The 18,399-nt window shown below is 44.6% G+C and overlaps 3 protein-coding genes across 3 annotated transcripts; all 3 read left to right on the forward strand.

Moving 5' to 3' along the window:
* Positions 1-72: 72 nt before the first annotated feature.
* Positions 73-3,563, forward strand: LOC108882199 (CST complex subunit CTC1-like; the record flags this gene model as incomplete). Its single annotated transcript, XM_051069605.1, is given in 15 exon segments — positions 73-205; positions 208-244; positions 328-442; positions 522-646; positions 649-938; positions 1,150-1,239; positions 1,320-1,463; positions 1,552-1,598; positions 1,755-1,834; positions 1,922-2,126; positions 2,203-2,366; positions 2,638-2,698; positions 2,809-2,965; positions 3,050-3,170; positions 3,261-3,563. Coding segments are annotated over 15 exon segments (1,876 nt in total), but the record flags the coding sequence as incomplete, so codon positions are not given.
* Positions 3,564-8,206: 4,643 nt separating this feature from the next.
* Positions 8,207-11,243, forward strand: LOC108882203 (RLA class II histocompatibility antigen, DP alpha-1 chain). The gene is made up of 4 exons (XM_018674563.2): positions 8,207-8,374; positions 8,684-8,932; positions 10,034-10,318; positions 10,875-11,243. The coding sequence occupies exons 1-4, from the start codon at positions 8,302-8,304 to the stop codon at positions 10,994-10,996; spliced, it is 729 nt and encodes a 242-aa protein (XP_018530079.1). The 5' UTR covers positions 8,207-8,301; the 3' UTR covers positions 10,997-11,243.
* Positions 11,244-15,097: 3,854 nt separating this feature from the next.
* Positions 15,098-17,910, forward strand: LOC108882204 (H-2 class II histocompatibility antigen, E-S beta chain). The gene is made up of 6 exons (XM_018674564.2): positions 15,098-15,221; positions 15,677-15,946; positions 16,478-16,691; positions 17,079-17,146; positions 17,289-17,402; positions 17,509-17,910. The coding sequence occupies exons 1-6, from the start codon at positions 15,167-15,169 to the stop codon at positions 17,532-17,534; spliced, it is 747 nt and encodes a 248-aa protein (XP_018530080.1). The 5' UTR covers positions 15,098-15,166; the 3' UTR covers positions 17,535-17,910.
* The last annotated feature ends 489 nt before the right edge of the window (positions 17,911-18,399 follow it).

An 18,399-nucleotide genomic window follows, 5' to 3' on the forward strand; every position in this document is an offset into this window, starting at 1 on the left:
CAGATTTACTGATCGATTACTGATTGATTGATTATAAGCCAAATGTAAATAAAGTCTCCCCCCCCCTCCCAGGCGGCGCCCCCTGCTGGTCGTTGGGGTTCTGGAGCTTCCGTCTCTGACGTCTGAACACAAACAGACTCTGCAGCTCAGAGACGGGACGGCAGCCATCGCCTGCGTCGTCACGGAAACCAGCCAGGAGGAGGAGGGGGGGGGGGGACGGCTCCATTCAACACAGCCTGGATAGGTACAACACACGCGCACACACACACACACACACACACAGACACAGAGGTCACAGGGTGCAGCCTGAGTGTGTGTGTGTTGCAGGTTGTCTGGTGTGTGTCCATCAGTTCACCATGGTAACAGAGAGGTTCATCCAATCAGATTTCCCCTCCTACCAACACCTGGACCAGGAGGAGTTCATCACACACACACACTGCAGGTACACACACACACACACACACACTCACACACACACACACACACACACACACAGGTGTTAATGTGTGTGTGTGTGTCAGAGTTTACCTGCAGTTCTCTCTGAACCACCTCCACATCCTGAGTCCATCTGTCGCCATGGTAACACACCAGAGAGAGAGGGGGGCGGAGCCAGGCGGTGATGAGGAGGAGGGGGGGGTCAGGCTGCAGGGAGGAAGAGGAGGAGAGAACCAGACCCCTCCCACTCTGTCTCACCTGTCACCGTGACGACGGGCCCTGTGGGCGGAGCCTCCCGGCCCTGCGTCTCCATGGTGATCAGAGTGGAGCAGAAAGAGGGCGTGGCCTGGAGGAACACAGGGGCAGAGCCTGATAAGGGGGCGGGGCTGGCGCTGACCTTCTCCATCAGAGCTGCTGTGATTGGTCCAGTGGTCAGCTGGAGGCGGGACCCGAGGAACCGACCAATGACAGAGAGAGAGAGAGAGGGAGAGAGAGAGGAGAAGGTGAGACACACCTGTTAGATCCCATGATGCACCTGTGGTCAGTGTGTCACCTGTGTGTTATCTCTGTCTGTGTGTGTGTGTGTGTGTGTGTGTGTGTGTGTGTGTGTGTGTGTGTGTGTGTGTGTGTGTCTGTGTGTGTCTGTGTGTGTCTCTGTGTGTGTGTGTGTGTGTGTGTGTGTGTGTCTGTCTTTGTGTGTGTGTGTGTGTACAGGTGCTCCTGGTCTTCTCAGGTGCGTCTGCTCGGTGGTTTCCTCTGATCCAGACTGGATGTTTCTACAGACTCGTTGCTGCCAACACTCAGGTAAACTCACCTGTTCAGTGCCTTGCTCAGAGGCAGCGATGACCTGATGAGGTGGTAACCATGGTAACACCTCTCCTCAGGATCCCAGCGTTCTGATTGGCTGTGGCGTCTCTGGGCGGAGCGGCGTGGAGCTGCACGCTGACTCCACCCTACAGGTCCGCTCTGATTGGAGGATCCACACTCTGACACGCCCACTGCAGCTGCTGAGGGTCATCTGTGGACAGGTAACACACACACACACACACACACTCACCTGGACTCAAAGGTGTCAGAGGTCAAAGGTCACCTCTCTCTCTCTCTGTGTGTCCTCAGGCTCTCTCGCCCTCAGTCCTCTCTGTCTCTGACGTCCTGGACTCCAGGTAAACACACCCGACACCTGCTGCTGCTGCACGTGATGAGATCAGTGATCGATCAGACACTGGATGATCAATACTGCTGTGTGTCTGTGTGTGTGTGTGTGTGTGTGTGTGTGTGTGTGTGTGTGTGTGTGTGTCTGTGTGTGTGTGTGTGTGTAGTTCAGAGCTGGTGTGTTTTCAGGCTCAGGTGTCTGACAGGATCAGTCTGAACGACAGGACGACCGAACACACACACACAGGTGTGAACACACAGTTCAGTCTCAGGTGTGTTTCAGGTAGACTCAGGTGAACCAGGTAAACTGATGTTGTCTGATGAAATCCTCCAGGTGTGCGTCTGACCGTGTGTGACCAAAGTGGGAGGAGTCTCCAGGTGTACCTGGACCTAAGCCACACCCCCTACCCACCTGGCCTGTTGCCAGGTAACACGGTGCTGCTGTCAGGTGTTCAGAGGAGGCGGTCCAGGTCAGGAGGAGTGTACTGCAGGTATTTACCTGTCAGCTCTGTGACGGTCGTCAGTCTGGGAGAGAACAGGTAACTCTGACTCACCTGTACACACCTGTACCTGTTTTATTGATTGATTTATTGATCGTTTCTGTTCTCCTCTCAGCTCTGCTCGGCCTCCTCCTGCTCCCATGATGCACCTGGGTGTGTGGGCTCTGAGCACAGAGCACAGGTGCACTGTGAGTCAGGTCAAAGGTCACGTGGTGTGTTTTCTGTTCCTGCAGCTGCAGTGGATCTGCTCACAGTGTGGGAGTCTGTACACACAGGTAACACACAGGTACACACACAGGTACACACAGGTAACACACAGATACACACACAGGTAACATACAGATACACACACAGGTAACACACAGATACACACACAGGTAACACACAGATACACACACAGGTAACACACAGATACACACACAGGTAACATACAGATACACACACAGGTAACACACAGATACACACACAGGTAACATACAGATACACACACAGGTAACACACAGGTAACACACACAGGTAACAAACCCCCCCCCCCCCCCCCCCCTCTCTCCACAGTCCTGTTCCAGTTCTCTGTGTGGATCCACCTCCTCGGTCTTTGAGTCCACAGCAAAGTAAGAGTCCTGATCTGGTCTGACCAGGTCTACATGGTCCCCCCTCTGTGGGAGCTCAGCTTACTGATCAGCCTGCTGATTGATGATGTATTGATCTGTGTATTGATCAGACTGGTGATCGATGACGGGACAGGTGAGGCTCACGTCTGGTTCTCAGGTGCTCTGGTCCGTCCTCTGCTGGGATTGGCTGACTCTCAGTGGGAGGGGCTTCAGAGGGCCGTCAGGGTCAGAGGTCACATCAGAGTCTACCCCAGAGGCCGCAGCCTGGTCAGTACCACTTCCTGTTTTCATCACCTGTACCTTTACCTGTCTGTTTACCTGTCTGTTTACCTGTCTCTCTCTCTCTCTCAGGTGTGTGACGTGGACTCTGACGACTTCCTCCTCCTCTTCCTGTTGTGTGTGTGCAGCAGTGACGTCGTGTGTCGCTCGGTCTCTCTCACCTGCAGGAAACACACCAACCAGAGACCAGAGGGTAACACACACACACACACACTCACACACACAAACACAACCACACACACTCACTGACACACACACAGTCTGACCCCCCCCCGTGTTTCAGAGATGAGGAGGTTCAGCCGAGGAGACCGAGACTTCATGACCTGGGTGACTCCTCCTCTGCAGCTCACCTGTCTGCACATCACTGACACACCTGACAGCGTCATGTGACCTGGACCTGGATCAGGTGGGAGGTCACCTGCTGTGACTCCTCCCTCACAGGAAGTGGGTCAGAAGTGAATAAAGTCACCTCCACCTGAGAGCTGAGACCAGGTGTGAACAGGTGATGGTCAGGTGTGGGCGGAGCCTCTGTTTCATGTTAATGTTGAAATGTTTAAGTTATTAAATCTTCAGTTTTTCCTCTAAAGTTTGTTTCAGCCTTTGTTTTACACCTCAGCTGCCCATTGTCATGGTAACAGCACAGTTACACCTGAGACAGGTGACCTCAGGTGAGCCTCTCCTGTCACAGTGAGTCCAGGTGTTGTTACTGTGATGATCCAGCAGGAGGCGTCTCTGCTCCTGGTAACTGATGAGTCATCAGCAGCTGGTTCTCTGATTGGCTGCTGAAGTCTGTCACACACATTCAGAAAGTATTCAGACCCCCTCACTGTTCATCATTACTGAATACTGAGAGTAAACAGTGAAGGTCTGAATACTTTCTGAACACTCTACATTAAATAAAGTACTTTTCAGATCAGTGTTCATATAAAATATAATTCAAATAAACAATGATGTGTTATTGTAGATAAACAGCAGTTCATCAGCTCATTAATCTGAATATTGATTATTGATCTCAGTAACAGATGTTTCCTCCTCCAGCTGTGCTGAGATCACCTGAGCAGGTGAGACTGAGCTGATGTTACTGTGATGATCCAGCAGGGGGCGTCTGAGCTCCTTTTCTCTCTGCTGCTGTTCATCAACAACAAGCTGCCCTTAGTGACTGATGACACGTCAGCAGCTGAGGCTCTGATTGGCTGCTGAGGGAACAGGAAGTGAAAGGTGTGTTTTAATGACAGTAAAGAGTCGGGACTTTCCAGAGACTCTGCGTTCAGGTGACTGAAGCCAAACCAAACCTCTGGTCACATGACTGATGTGATGTGATCAGCTGCTGTGTTGACGCTCACTGTGTCCTGCAGTCAGCAATAATGAGAATTATTATTATAACCTTTATTAAACCGGAACATTGAAGAGTTTTCAGTCAGATTAAAGAGTTTAGGAGCTGAAACACTGAACTGAAAAATAAAATAAATGAAAATATAAAGGTCAGAGTTTTATTGAGAACAGGGTCTTTAACAGAGTTTTAAAATGACGTCTGATCTGTTGTTCTGCAGCTCTGAGTTCATCCTCATGTCTGTTCTGGATAAACTTTAGTTTTGAACATTACAGTCTTTACATCTCTCAGAGATTAACTGTTGGTCTCATTAGCTCTTCTGGTCAAAAGCCTGTGCTGAATGTAATTTAACTCCAGTGAACATCAGGACTGATGCAGCTTCAGTGGAAACAGGACGTTTGATGATTATCGGGTAAAAACATCAGAGTATCATCAGCGTAGAAGTTGGAGCTGTGGATCAAATCTGTTTCTATCAGTTTCTTTATGTTTATAAACCATTCAGATCAATCTGTTGTAATGAAGCGTTGGTTCAGAGAAAACATCTCCATCATCTTCCTCTGTGGGTTCATGTTGGTTATTTATTTTCTGTCACTTCCTGTTTCTGGATCCTGTCTCCACCTAATGAATCTAATCACCAACCACAGTATTTAGATGTAGATAGATGCTGAGAGAGACTGTCCTGTCACTGAATCATTGTTATACAGTGTTCAGAAAGTATTCAGACCCCTTCACTGTTTTCAGTCTGACATGATGTAAAACTGAGGAGGGAATCATGAATATAAATGATTTTAGCTTAAAGCTGCAACAGTGAAAACAGTGAAGAGGTCTGAATACTTTCTGAACGCTGTATACTATATAATCATTTATTTAAAACTAGTTTTCAGATTGTTCATATGAAAAATAATAGTGTTTAGTTTTTTTTTGTTTAAGTCTATCAGCTCAATAATTATCTATTAATCTGAATATTGATTGATTGTAATACTTCAGTGCTCTGACTTCAGTAATGATGTTGGTTGATCACCTGAACAGGTAAGACTGAGCTGACAACAATTCTCTGCCCTTAGTGACTGATGAGTCATCAGCAGCTGGTTTTCTGATTGGTTGTTGAAGTTTGTCACATTAAATACTCACATTTATTCTCCTGATGTAGAAACATGAGACGTCCTGTCACTGAGTCATCTGTGTTCATTTATCTTTTTATAAATAAGGAATTATTTAAATGTATTATATCAGTAATAACTAATATTAAATAATATCATTTATTTTAAAATGATAGTTTTCAGATTGTTTGTGTAAAATATAAATAAACAAAGATGTGTTATTGTAGATAAACAGCAGTTTCTCAGCTCATTAATCTGAATATTGATTATTGATCTCAGTAACAGATGTTTCCTCCTCCAGCTGTGCTGAGATCACCTGTGCAGGTGAGACTGAGCTGATGTTACTGTGATGATCCAGCAGGGGGCGTCTGAGCTCCTTCTCTCTCTGCTGCTGTTCATCAACAACAAGCTGCCCTTAGAGACTGATGACACGTCAGCAGCTGAGGCTCTGATTGGCTGCTGAGGGAACAGGAAGTGAAAGTTTTAGTGAGAGTCGGGACTTTCCAGAGACACTGTTCAGGTGACTGAAGCCAAACTAAACCACAAACTGCTGAACAGAGACCAGTTTAAACTCTGCTGTGGGCTCTGATCACATGACTGAACATGATCATCTTCAGATCAGTCTGAACACACCTCACACTACAGGACAATCTTATGAGATCATCTTTAGACTTTATTATCTTGTAGTGTGAACGCTGCTGAACACATCTGGTCTCTGCTGGAGTCTAACAGCTGGTCACAGATCAGAAATGTTTAATAAATGTTTAAAGTCACAGTTTAGTTCACGTGATGAAACAGGAAGTGAAACGAGCCTCTGGAGTGCGATTCATTCAGCAACTTCCTGAATAGACCTCATGATGGAGGATGAACAACCTCAGAACAGAAACTCAGAGAAACCACATCATTAAACTGATGAATGTGATCAGGCTGAGAGATGAGGACAGAGACTGGATGAAGACGTCAGTCCAGTCAGATCAGTTCATTATAACTCTGAGTCAGATGGAGGTTACCTGAGGACAGGTGGAAACAGCATAATGATGATACAGTAACAGAACCAGGAATAAGAACAGACCTTCAGTCCTCTAAATCTAAACAGATAAATGAACTGAAACAGGACTTTTCAGTGTTGATGATCTTCACACTGAGACTCATTCAAACAGAAACAATCTGTTTTCAGTTTTTTGTCCAAAGACTTGAGAACCTCCGACCTTTCAGTCAGTTTACGACCTCCTCCACCTCAGTCACTGCTGATCATCAGGTCTGATCATCATTCAGTTCTCTCTGAACCTCAGTGATGATCCTGGAGCTCAGAGCCGTCAGAGTTAATACTTTAACTGTTTTTATAAACAGTAAAGACTGAACAGCTCAGCGTCACCATCACTGTCACTGTCTCTGATCAACTAAATCCAAACATCAGACTCGGCCTTCATCAAGGTGTTAGTTTCCACCTCTGGATATTTGTCTTTATGTCGTTTATTTAGATGAACAGTTAAGGTCAGGGTTCACAGTTCACTTTAATGACTGTTAAAGTCTCAGGATTTGTCCTGTGGATTCAGGGGTCAGTTATTGTGATCAGCTGATTCACATCATAATATACAGTAAGTTTCTCTAAATGAAAAAACACTTCACCTCCTCCTTTTCTCTCTGATGCTGATTTTAACAAACTCCTTCTCCTGGTAACTGATGAGTCATCAGTAGCTCTGTCTCTGATTGGCTGCTGATGTTAGAAAGTAAAGAGGGATTTTCCTCAGCTACTGCAGGAAAACTCGGGGGGGGGGGGGGTCAGAGGTCAGAGTAAACAGCTGTGATCAGATGTTTCCTATTGAACAGTCTGAGGTTCAGAGACGCTCTGGGACCTGGACTTTACCTGGACCATCACTGAGACAGGAGGAGGTTCAGTCACTGATCCAATCCTCCAGCAGTCTGGGTCTACAGCAGCAGAACCAGGTTCAGGTCTGATCCAGGTCTGTCTCAGAGGATGTTCCTGTTTCACTTCAGATCAGAAACTTTTCATCATCAGGAGTCTGTTCTGTTCAAACGTCTCTTTAAACACGAAAATATTCATTTTATCATTGAGTCTGAAAACTGCAGCTGATACAGTACTACTACACACAGTACTACTACACACAGTACAACTACACACAGTATGACCACAGAGTACTGCAGAGTAGAAATACTTCATCAGCAGGAACTGACCTGGAGTCAGATTTAAACTAAATTATGACGTCATGATGTGAAATCTGTGAAGCAGCTGCAGCTAAACACAGATGTAGGAGAGAAAAGGTCTGTGAGAACTGAACCTGAGTACAGTACTCGAGTAACTGTACTTAGTTACTCTCCACCGATAGAAAGAATGATGAGAGGATCAACTGGAGACAGAGAAACAGAGAGGTCGACATGTGGAGACGATTTAAACTGAAACTCGGTGAAATGTTGAAAATAAAACCAGAAACAAATGAAGCAGCAAAGTTAAAACAAACAGACACAACAGGAATATAACATTAATTTAAATTACACATGAGAGTAAACTGAGATTTATTTAATGTCAGATTAAACTGACTCTATAAAATATAAATATTTTTATTCTCTCTTGTGTTTATTGTTGAATCTTCTGGTTTAAACGTTTCAGAACAAACTGGATCCAGTTTCCTGATGAAGCAGAAACAGTTCAGATCTACCTGTTGATCACTAACGTTCATTAATAAACAGCTGATCACTGAGTCTGCAGCTGCTGCCTGAGTCTACCTGGACACTGATGACATCACCTGATCTCTGCTCTGTGATTGGCTGCTGTGTGAGTAAGAGCTGAGCTGCTGCTGGACTCTGAGTCAGTTTGTCTCAGTTTGTGTCTGTCTCCTCAGATTCTCAGAGACTCAGACAGTTTCAGTGATCTGATGATGATGATGATGATGAAGGTGTCAGAGCTGGTCCTCGTCCTCTCCTGTGTCCTCTGTGTCTCTGCTGACGGTGAGTCTCTGTCTCACTTTACCTCTGATTTACTGATGGACGAAGAGTTTACTGACGGTCAACAGGTTAAATAACTAACTAACTACAGAGTCAACAGGTTAACTAACTAACTAACTAACTAACTAACTAACTAACTAACTAACTAACTAACCACAGAGTCAACAGGTTAACTAACTAACTAACCACAGAGTCGACAGGTTAACTAACTAACCACAGAGTCAACAGGTTAACTAGCTAACTAACCACAGAGTCGACAGGTTAACTAACTAACCACAGAGTCAACAGGTTAACTAGTTCTTCTCTCCTCAGTTTTCCATGAGGACCTTGCTATCGGCGGCTGTTCAGACACTGATGGAGAGGACATGTACTCTCTGGATGGTGAAGAGAAGTGGTACGCAGACTTCATCAACAAGAGAGGAGTCGAGCCTCAGCCCAGTTTTATGGATCATACGAGCTACAGGGAAGGAACTTATGAACAAGCTGTGACTAATCAACAGATCTGCAGAAGTAACCTGAAGAACAGCCGCCTTGGTATGAAGGACATCCCAGTGGAAAATGGTAAAAAGAAATCAAATGTAAAACTTCTTTCAGTTTTCTTTTACTAAACTTTACACACTATAGCCTTGTTTACACTGAAACACACAAACTGCCCTGGTGATATACAGCATGTGTGTAATCAGAGGTGTGACATGTGACACAGCAGCATTGATGTCAGCTGGTGTCTGTCCCATCATGCTGGCTGTTCTAAACAACAGGATCCACTCAGTCAGTTCATACCTTTTATACAGAACGATGATAAAGAGCAGACAAACATGGAGTCCAGTAGAGCCCAGCATGGCACAGACACACCTCCATGGCAGAGCAACACATACGTCTGCAAAGACAAGAGCTTGTTTACAGTCTCTTCACATATACGGTCATAGGTCCTCTGATCATCACTCCCAGATGCTGCTTATATCTTGTCCTTTTTTCTATCTGTTCAATCTTGATGCTGCTGCAACACTGTCAGTTTCCCTGCTGTGGGACTAACAAAGGATTATCTTCTTATGGCTCCATATGTTTACAGAAACCAGTCACATGCTCATATTTCAGAAAATCCAGGCTAGTTTCAAGGACTGACTGGACTGGACTAGACTTTCTGTTAGTGAACCACACTAATATTTTTACCTTTTAATTTGTTGTTTTATTCTTCCTCTTTTTTGAGACATGGATTTACATGAACTTTCAAAGAAAAACCCTTTTGAAAAGGCCCTTGGTGAAATTTTGAGTTGGTTGGTTGAAAATGGACATTTGATGAGATAAGAATGTATTAGTGTAGTGTGTGTCACACTACACAGGAAACAACAGTACTGTCACTTTGTGCTCAGCTCCAGTTCTCATACAATGATAACTAACAAATATAAGCATGTTTCATTTGTCGTCCTGCATCATTAATTACACAGTATTCAGATCTGCTGAAATTCATAAATATGATTACAACTACATTCCTGTATAACTTCTACTTTCATAGTGGAGGAGAATGTATAACAACACAATCTTATATTGATACTATATATTACACAAAGTGAAGTGGTAAATATGTTGCTCTGGAATAATTTATTAGTATAAATTCAGTAGATTATGGAGACCATGTTTTAATGAGAGTTTTTTCCTGTTCAGATCCTCCCTCTGGCCTGATCGTCTACAGCAGAGACGAAGTGGAGCTGGGAGTGAAGAACACTCTGATCTGTCATGTGTCTGGTTTCTATCCTGCTCCTGTCAACGTCTCCTGGACCAAGAACGAACAGAAGGTGACTGAAGGAACCAGCATCAACGTCCCCTTTCCACTCAAAGATGGTTCCTTCAGACAGACGTCCAGACTGGAGTTCATCCCACAGCTGGGAGACGTCTACACCTGTACAGTGAGACACCCAGCTCTGAACCAACCACTGACCAGAATCTGGGGTGAGACACAACATCTGTCTGTCTCCAGATGTGGAGTTAACCTCTGTGTCTGTCTCTCCAGATGTGGAGTTAACCTCTGTGTCTCTCTCCAGATGTGGAGTTAACCTCTGTCTCTCTCTCCAGATGTTGAGTTAACCTCTGTGTCTGTCTCTCCAGATGTGGAGTTAACCCTCTGTGTCTCTCTCTCCAGATGTGGAGTTAACCTCTGTGTCTGTCTCTCCAGATGTGGAGTTAACCTCTGTGTCTCTCTCCAGATGTGGAGTTAACCTCTGTCTCTCTCTCCAGATGTGGAGTTAACCTCTGTGTCTCTCTCCAGATGTGGAGTTAACCTCTGTGTCTCCAGATGTGGAGTTAACCTCTGTGTCTCTCTCCAGATGTGGAGTTAACCTCTCTGTCTCCAGATGTGGAGTTAACCTCTGTCTCTCTCTCCAGATGTGGAGTTAACCTCTGTGTCTCTCTCCAGATGTGGAGTTAACCTCTGTCTCTCTCTCCAGATGTTGAGTTAACCTCTGTCTCTCTCTCCAGATGTGGAGTTAACCTCTGTCTCTCTCTCCAGATGTGGAGGTGCAGCAGCCCAGTATTGGACCTGCAGTCTTCTGTGGAGTGGGTCTGACTGTCGGTCTGCTCGGTGTCGCTGCAGGAACCTTCTTCCTCATCAAAGGAAACGAGTGCAGCTGATTGGCTGGAGCTGATGATGTCATCAGTGTGTGTATAGATTGTCCTATCAGCCTTTGACCTGCTTGTTTCTGCTTCCTGTCTCTCTGTCTCTGACTGATGATGTCATCAGAGAATCACCTGTATCTGACTCTGATGTAACTATGACCTCGTTCTGATCAGTTCACCTGTTAAACCAACGTCTCTGTTCTCACTGATGAAATGTTCTCTCTGTGATCAGCTGCTGGAAATAAAACCAAAGAAACTCTGACTCCATGTCAATGTGTCTCTGTTAACAGACATGAGGAACTGACAGCATATATTATTACATTACACATGAATCAACCATCGGGTTTCATGAAACTGAGAGACAGTCACAGAGATGTGGATGTGTTGAAATATGTATCAGTAGAAACTGAATTTGAATTACATCATTTAAGGTCGTCTCCCTCTCTTCTCATTCTGTGCTGGATGTCTCCCTCATTCACTGCAGGTCATGTTCATAACGATGCTTATAAATACACAGATCAAGGAGTTATTACCAATGTGGCAGAGTTATGTTAGGTTTCAATAAGCAGCATCAGTCATGATGATGACCCTCCACAGGCTGAAGGGGAAACCCTCCATGCTGCAGTCAGTGATGCATGTGTAGCTGCTATGGTGCAAACAGCCTGGCATCGCAGTGGGCACAAGCTCTGTGGTGGGCTGCTGTTCCCTGTTTCTGTAGGAGTTTGTGTGTAATTCACTTAGTTTACTTTAAAAAAATCTATGCACATTGACTCATATCTGTTAGGTATATTTTTTGGATATGTAAGCGTTGAATTTGAACTACTGCATATTTGTTGTTGCTGTTCATGCACTGCATGGAAAAAGTGATGATCATGATGTTATTAAGTTACGTTAACCTTACCCACTAACTGCCATTTACTTATTACCATTAATTATTAATTCTTCTACTATTAAAGTAGCATCCCTGTCAGCAACGTCTGGCTTTATCTTTTATTACACAATCAGAGTTAAAGGTTACTTTTAAAAACTTTTGTGTCGGCTGCTATTATCACTGATGAGGTTATCTACACAGCTCTGATGTAACAGAGACACTGCACACAGCATCTGAGTAGATACAGCTTTTAAAAACTCTTTCATTTCAGGACAGGGGACATGATCTTCATGTTTGGATACAAGAGGTGAAGATGCTGCAGGTCCTCCATCACTGTGATGATCGGCTGAAGTCACTGCTACATGTGTACAATATTAGGATCAAACACGGTGATAAGATTAATATTTTGACTTGAGCACTAGCCCTGTAATTAGACAGGTGCTCTCTTGGTAATAACCTTTATTAAAGCATGTCACTGACTAACTGTGTTATCAAATAATCAAATATTCCCTCAGATGAATGATATGCTGAACTACTGTCGGTAGATTCACTGCGATGAGGTGGATAACAAGAACAGTAACACATCTGTAGTCAACATTTCCGAGTCGAAGCAGGTAAAGACAAAATTAAAAAAAAATAAAAATAAAAAAAATTTAACAATCAAAATGTTGCTAAAACTCGATCTGACTAATGGTTGATTGAGTAAAGCTGATAGCAGATAGCTGGTTAACTTAGCTGTAAGTTAGCACATTAGCTTAACTCCAGTAGCTGCAGCGATCGGGAACAACGTGAGCGCTGAGGCTGTCGCTCTCCTCCCGGCTGCGTCAAGTTCATAGCACCGGTTAGCATCACAGCTAGGCTAACCTTTGATTGATTAATTGATTGATTGATAGATACTTTATTAATCTGCACGGGAAATTCACAGTTCCAGCAGCATCAACAGAATTAAGATGAAAGGTCGAAGGCATGCAATAAATACAAGAGGTCTTTCTACCTGGCACCAATGCGACTGGCAGCCATGTCAGCAGCTCTGTGTCCGTTTTCTCTATTTACTCTTTATTTTGCTCTTTTTCTAATCTGCATGACGCTCTGTGTTATTCCATCCTGTGGATATGGATTTTTTCACACCAACACTCGTTTATTCGAGGAATTTACTTCTAGTTCTGAAAACCTGGTTCCGCTCCGGGGTGGTTCCCATTTACCTGATGAGGTGAGGAGGCCGGATCATGGCTGCAGAGCCGGTGTGAAGCTAAAGGCTTAGCGTCTGGTGAAGAAGTGGTGATTAAAGCCTACAGCACCTTCTGTGGTGTGTGTAATGTGAACTCACTACTGAATCAGATCAATGAACTGGCTGCTGGTGAAAAACATCAGGACCTACAGAGAGTGCAGTCTGTGCTTCTCTGAAACATGGCTCAGGTCTAGTATCTAATGGTGGGCGGATCGATCCAAATATCGATAGTATCGATACCAAGTCGGTATCGGATCGATACTAGCCTGGTGAGATTGATTCTTTACTTTAAGTTCCGCTCTTGTTTGCAATGCTGCGGTTTAGGGTTAACCCGGCACTTTATTGAATTCTGCAGCAGGTTGTACACTTGACCGTATTTTCCTAATTATCGGCGTGATAATATTCTCAGTGGCTGCGGCTGCATTCACACACACTCGTACGCCATGTACAGCTATGGGGTTACACACCTGTTGTGTTTTCATGCGAGCACTTCCTCCTACGTCATGCACACACCCCCACATACACAGGCCCATAGACAGACACACACACACACACACACATAACCTGCATCCTACTTATCTAAAAGGGACAGGCTTGGCCTGCAACATGTATTTTCAAGCCTAAAACGAGACAACAGCAAAATGTGGGATTTGTAAAAAGCTAGTCAGGTATAGTGGAAACACTACCAATTTAGGATTTTCTATTTAATTATAAACTTTGTCCTAATTCTGTCCTGGGTTTTAACTATTTAATAATAAAAAAGGAAAAATCACAAAAAACACTTAAGGTCATGAAAATTAATTGAGATTTAGCAATTCAATGACGCATCACCTTATTGAAAAGTATCGGTATCGGCGATACTGGCCCGTATTTACTTGGTATCGGATCGATACCAAAATATGCAGTATCACACACCACTACTAGCATCCTGGATGCTAACGTGGAGCTACCTGGTTTCAGTACAGTCTGAGCGGACAGAGACAGAAAGGAGGAGGACTCTCTGTAAACACATGGTGTAACCCCGGGAATGTGGACATCAAAATCTCCAGCTGCTGCAGGGACCCTGAACTCTGGCTGTAAGTCTGCCTCCCTGCTACCTGCCCAGAGAGTTTGGACACGCCATTGTTGTCATTGTTTACATTCCTCCACGTGCCGACGCGGAGGTAGCGAGTGACGTCATCCACTCCGCTGTTGCTAAACTACAAACACAGCACGCGGAGGCACCTGTGTTAATCTCTGGGGACGTCAGTCATGTGACACTGGACAAGACACGACCTGCTTACTACCAGTATGTGGACTGTAGCACCAGGGGACCATTGACCTACTGTATGCTAACGTAACGGACGCATACAGCGCCACCCGCTGCCTGCACCGGGGAAAGCAGACCACAACCTCATTCTGCTCCAGCCTCACTACAAACCAAGAGTGTGGAAGCTACCCACAACCCCACGCTCATTCAGGAAGTAGTCTCCTGAGGCAGAGCAGGCTCTGAGAGACTGTTCTGGAGCCACAGACTGGGATGCACTGCAGGGGTCACACAGTGAAAACATCGAGGGGGTTGTTGACTGCACTACTGACTACATCAACTTCTGTATGGACATGATCAAATGGCTGCAGATTGACAGAAGCAGCAGTTTGGATTGTCAAAGGTCAGACTGGCCAGACTCACAGTAACAAGAGTTATTCTTCCTTTCAGCAGTTTATACCCCAGCTGAAAAAAGCAGCATAGAGCAGCATGGAAATCATGCTGTGTCTGAATGAACAGACTGGGCCGAGTGAAAACATAAGGACTAATGTGTTTATTTCTGTGGCTGTTTGTTGTTATTGTAATGATAACACATAAACAGGTCTGTAGCTGTGGTGACATAATGTGAATGTGAATATGCAGCAGATTTCCAGTTTCAGTTCATTTCTATGACAGAGCAGATCCCTGAAGTTCCCTGTGAGTTTCTGTCCCAGCAGCAGTCTGAGCCTCAGCTGTCTGCCTGGTAACAGGTGACGCTGCAGGTCATGTGATCATGTCCTCTGGTTTTTAGAGCAGCTCTCAGTCAGACTGTGTCAGTGTTGGTGAAGTGAACAGAGGAACATGGCTTCATCCTTTCTCAGCTTCTCCCTCCTCTTCATCGCTGTCTGCTCAGCAGGTAGGATCAATACTCTGATCAATACTCTGATCACTGATCTATACTCTGATCACTGATCTATACTCTGATCTATACTCTGATCACTGATCTATACTCTGATCTATACTCTGATCAATACTCTGATCACTGATCTATACTCTGATCAATACTCTGATCAATACTCTGATCAATACTCTGACCAATACTCTGATCAATACTCTGATCAATACTCTGATCTATACTCTGATCACTGATCAATACTCTGATCAATACTCTGATCTATACTCTGATCACTGATCTATACTCTGATCTATACTCTGATCAATACTCTGATCACTGATCTATACTCTGATCAATACTCTGATCAATACTCTGATCACTGATCTATACTCTGATCACTGATCTATACTCTGATCACTGATCTATACTCTGATCACTGATCAATACTCTGATCACTCTCTGTCTCTGTTCCTCAGATGGATTTAGGGAGTATGCAGTGGACCGTTGTGTGTTTAACTCCTCTGAGCTGAGCGGCATCGAGTACATCTACTCTCACTATTACAACAAACTGGAGTACGCCAGGTTCAGCAGCAGTGTGGGGAAGTATGTTGGATACACTGAGTTTGGAGTGAAGAACGCAGAACGATGGAACAGTGGTCCAGAGCTGGCTCAGAGGAAGAATGAGAAGGAGAGATACTGCCTTCACAACATTGGGATTGACTACCAGTCTGCTCTGTCTAAGTCAGGTGAGAGTTTGTGTGATGATCAGACTGATGGTAAAGACTCTTCCTCTCTGAATGAACTGACCTCTCTCTGTTTCTCTGCTCATTTAAACTCTGAGTCTGTGAATCAGGTTTTGATCTAAACAGCAGCTTCAGTCTGAACCTGTGAGAAACTCAGTCTCTGTCTCCACCTGCTGGACAAACACTCAGACTGAAGATGATCATGTTACAGGAAACTGATGATGATCACGACTGTTGATGAAGATTAAGACTTTAGCAGTTTTTATTTCTCAGACTCATTAAATTAATTAAAGTCTGTGAACATTTAACAACAGACACATCAACAGACTGTTTATGTTTATTATGTATTTACTGACACTGACGGTAAAACTGATATTCATATTAATGTTTATATATACTATATAAACATTATATATTATATGATATGTTATTATATGTTATTGAGAATAACTAATAAGAACTAATAATGAAGTTCAATGAGATGATGATAATGAAGGTGATGATGATGAAGATAAAGAAACATCTGTGTTCCAGTCAAACCCTCCATCAGACTTCACTCCACGACGCCCCCTGCTGGTAAACATCCTGCCATGTTGGTCTGCAGCGTCTACGACTTCTACCCCAAACAGATCAGAGTGAGCTGGACCAGAGACGGACAGGAAGTCACCTCTGATGTCACTTCCACTGAGGAGCTGGCAGATGCTGACTGGTACTACCAGGTCCACTCTCACCTGGAGTACACTCCCAGGTAGGTCCAGGTCCTGGTTTAGTTAGGTCCAGGTGGGTCCAGGTCCTGGTTCAGGTTCAGTTAGGTCCAGTTTGGTCCAGGTCAGTCCAGGTGGGTCCAGTTGGGTTCAGTTGAGTCCAGGTGGGTCCAGTTGAGTCCAGGTGGGTCCAGTTAGGTCCAGGTGGGTCCAGTTGAGTCCAGGTGGGTCCAGTTAGGTCCAGGTGGGTCCAGGTGCGTCCAGGTCAGTCCAGGTTCAGGTCTGGTTAGGTCCCGGTCCTGGTCCAGGTGGGTCCATTTAGGTCCAGGTTAGTCCAGGTGGGTCCAGTTGAGTCCAGGTGGGTCCAGTTGAGTCCAGGTGGGTCCAGTCAGATCAGCAGTGTAACAGTTGTGTGTTGTTTTGTGTTGAAGGTCTGGAGAGAAGATCTCCTGTGTGGTGGAGCACGCCAGCCTGAAAGAACCTCTGGTTACTGACTGGGGTAAATACCTGTCTGTCTCTATACCTGTCTGTCTCTCTACCTGTCTGTCTGTCTCTACACCTGTCTGTCCCTACACCTGTCTGTCTCTACACCTGTCTGTCTGTCTGCTCACCTGTCTGTCTCTCTACCTGTCTGTCCTCAGATCCGTCCATGCCTGAGTCAGAGAGGAACAAGATCGCCATCGGAGCCTCAGGACTGATCCTGGGTCTGATCTTATCTTTGGCTGGATTCATCTACTACAGGAGGAAGGCCCGAGGTCAGAGCAGGACCCCCAGTCTGAAACCAGTTTACATCCAGTCTGAGACCAGTTTTAAAGGTGTGTTATTTGTATTTATTGACCTTGTCTCTTCTCTTTAAAACAGGACGGATCCTGGTTCCCACTAACTGAGCCTGGAACTGGTCCTGTATCCTGGTCCTGGACCTGTTGCTGTTTGTCAAATAGAAGAAAAATCAGCTGCTGCTTCTCCTGCTTCTCTGCTGGTCTCTGCAGGTCTACCCTTAATCCAGATCTTTACTCTGATCCTCAGCCAGTCTAAACCTGATCCAGGACTGTGGTGTTTCCTGTGACAGTCCTGGATCAGGTTTAATCTGGACTCTGGTGGATCACCTGGATCTGAGCTCTGTGATGGTATCTGGTCCAGGTCTCTGATGGTTCTGGTCTCTGATGGTTCTGGGCTCGCTGATTGTGTGATTGATTTATAATAAACCTTCTGAAACTCTGTTGATCAAATGTTAATAAACCTGATCAGGATCAATAAACTCCATCAATCAGTGTTTCTGTTTTTACTAAAGTAACTGATCAGATCAATAAAACACGATCAATAACTGATCAGTTTATCATCAGGAGTCATGGCTGCTGTATATTTATTCGAGTACTGGAGTAAAGTTTGACCTTACCTGTATTTACCTGAGTATTTGATTACTACAGTACTTTATACCTGTACTGCACAGTGAAGTATTTTTACTGCATTAGACCAGAGGATCAGACTAATTCCTGATATTCAACAATAAACAGAAAATAATCAGCAGTTTGATTCCTGATGAAAAGTTTCAAACTTCTTTAGTTACAGACTCAAACAGGGACATTCTCCTGCAGTGAGTACTTCAAGTACTTTTCATGTTTGTACTCATGTACTTTTACTACAGTACAGTTTGAGTACAGAACCTTTATAGACAGTATTTATACTGGTACTTCTACTTCAGATACTTCATCATCATCATCTGAATATGAATCATTTTCATTCACTCATCAG

The sequence above is a fragment of the Lates calcarifer genome, unplaced genomic scaffold (genome assembly GCF_001640805.2).
Source record: "Lates calcarifer isolate ASB-BC8 unplaced genomic scaffold, TLL_Latcal_v3 scaffold_55_116, whole genome shotgun sequence".
Lineage (NCBI taxonomy): Eukaryota > Metazoa > Chordata > Actinopteri > Centropomidae > Lates > Lates calcarifer.

Excerpts from the sequence above, each read along its gene's own strand:
- LOC108882203 (XM_018674563.2), top strand. The coding sequence starts at position 8,302 with ATGATGATGATGATGATGAAGGTGTCAGAGCTGGTCCTCGTCCTCTCC. Across the intron at positions 8,375-8,683 it reads CCTCTGTGTCTCTGCTGACG|TTTTCCATGAGGACCTTGCT; the intron begins GTGAGTCTCTGT and ends TTCTCTCCTCAG. Across the intron at positions 8,933-10,033 it reads GGACATCCCAGTGGAAAATG|ATCCTCCCTCTGGCCTGATC; the intron begins GTAAAAAGAAAT and ends TTTCCTGTTCAG.
- LOC108882204 (XM_018674564.2), top strand. The coding sequence starts at position 15,167 with ATGGCTTCATCCTTTCTCAGCTTCTCCCTCCTCTTCATCGCTGTCTGC. Across the intron at positions 15,222-15,676 it reads CATCGCTGTCTGCTCAGCAG|ATGGATTTAGGGAGTATGCA; the intron begins GTAGGATCAATA and ends TCTGTTCCTCAG. Across the intron at positions 16,692-17,078 it reads CACCTGGAGTACACTCCCAG|GTCTGGAGAGAAGATCTCCT; the intron begins GTAGGTCCAGGT and ends TTTGTGTTGAAG.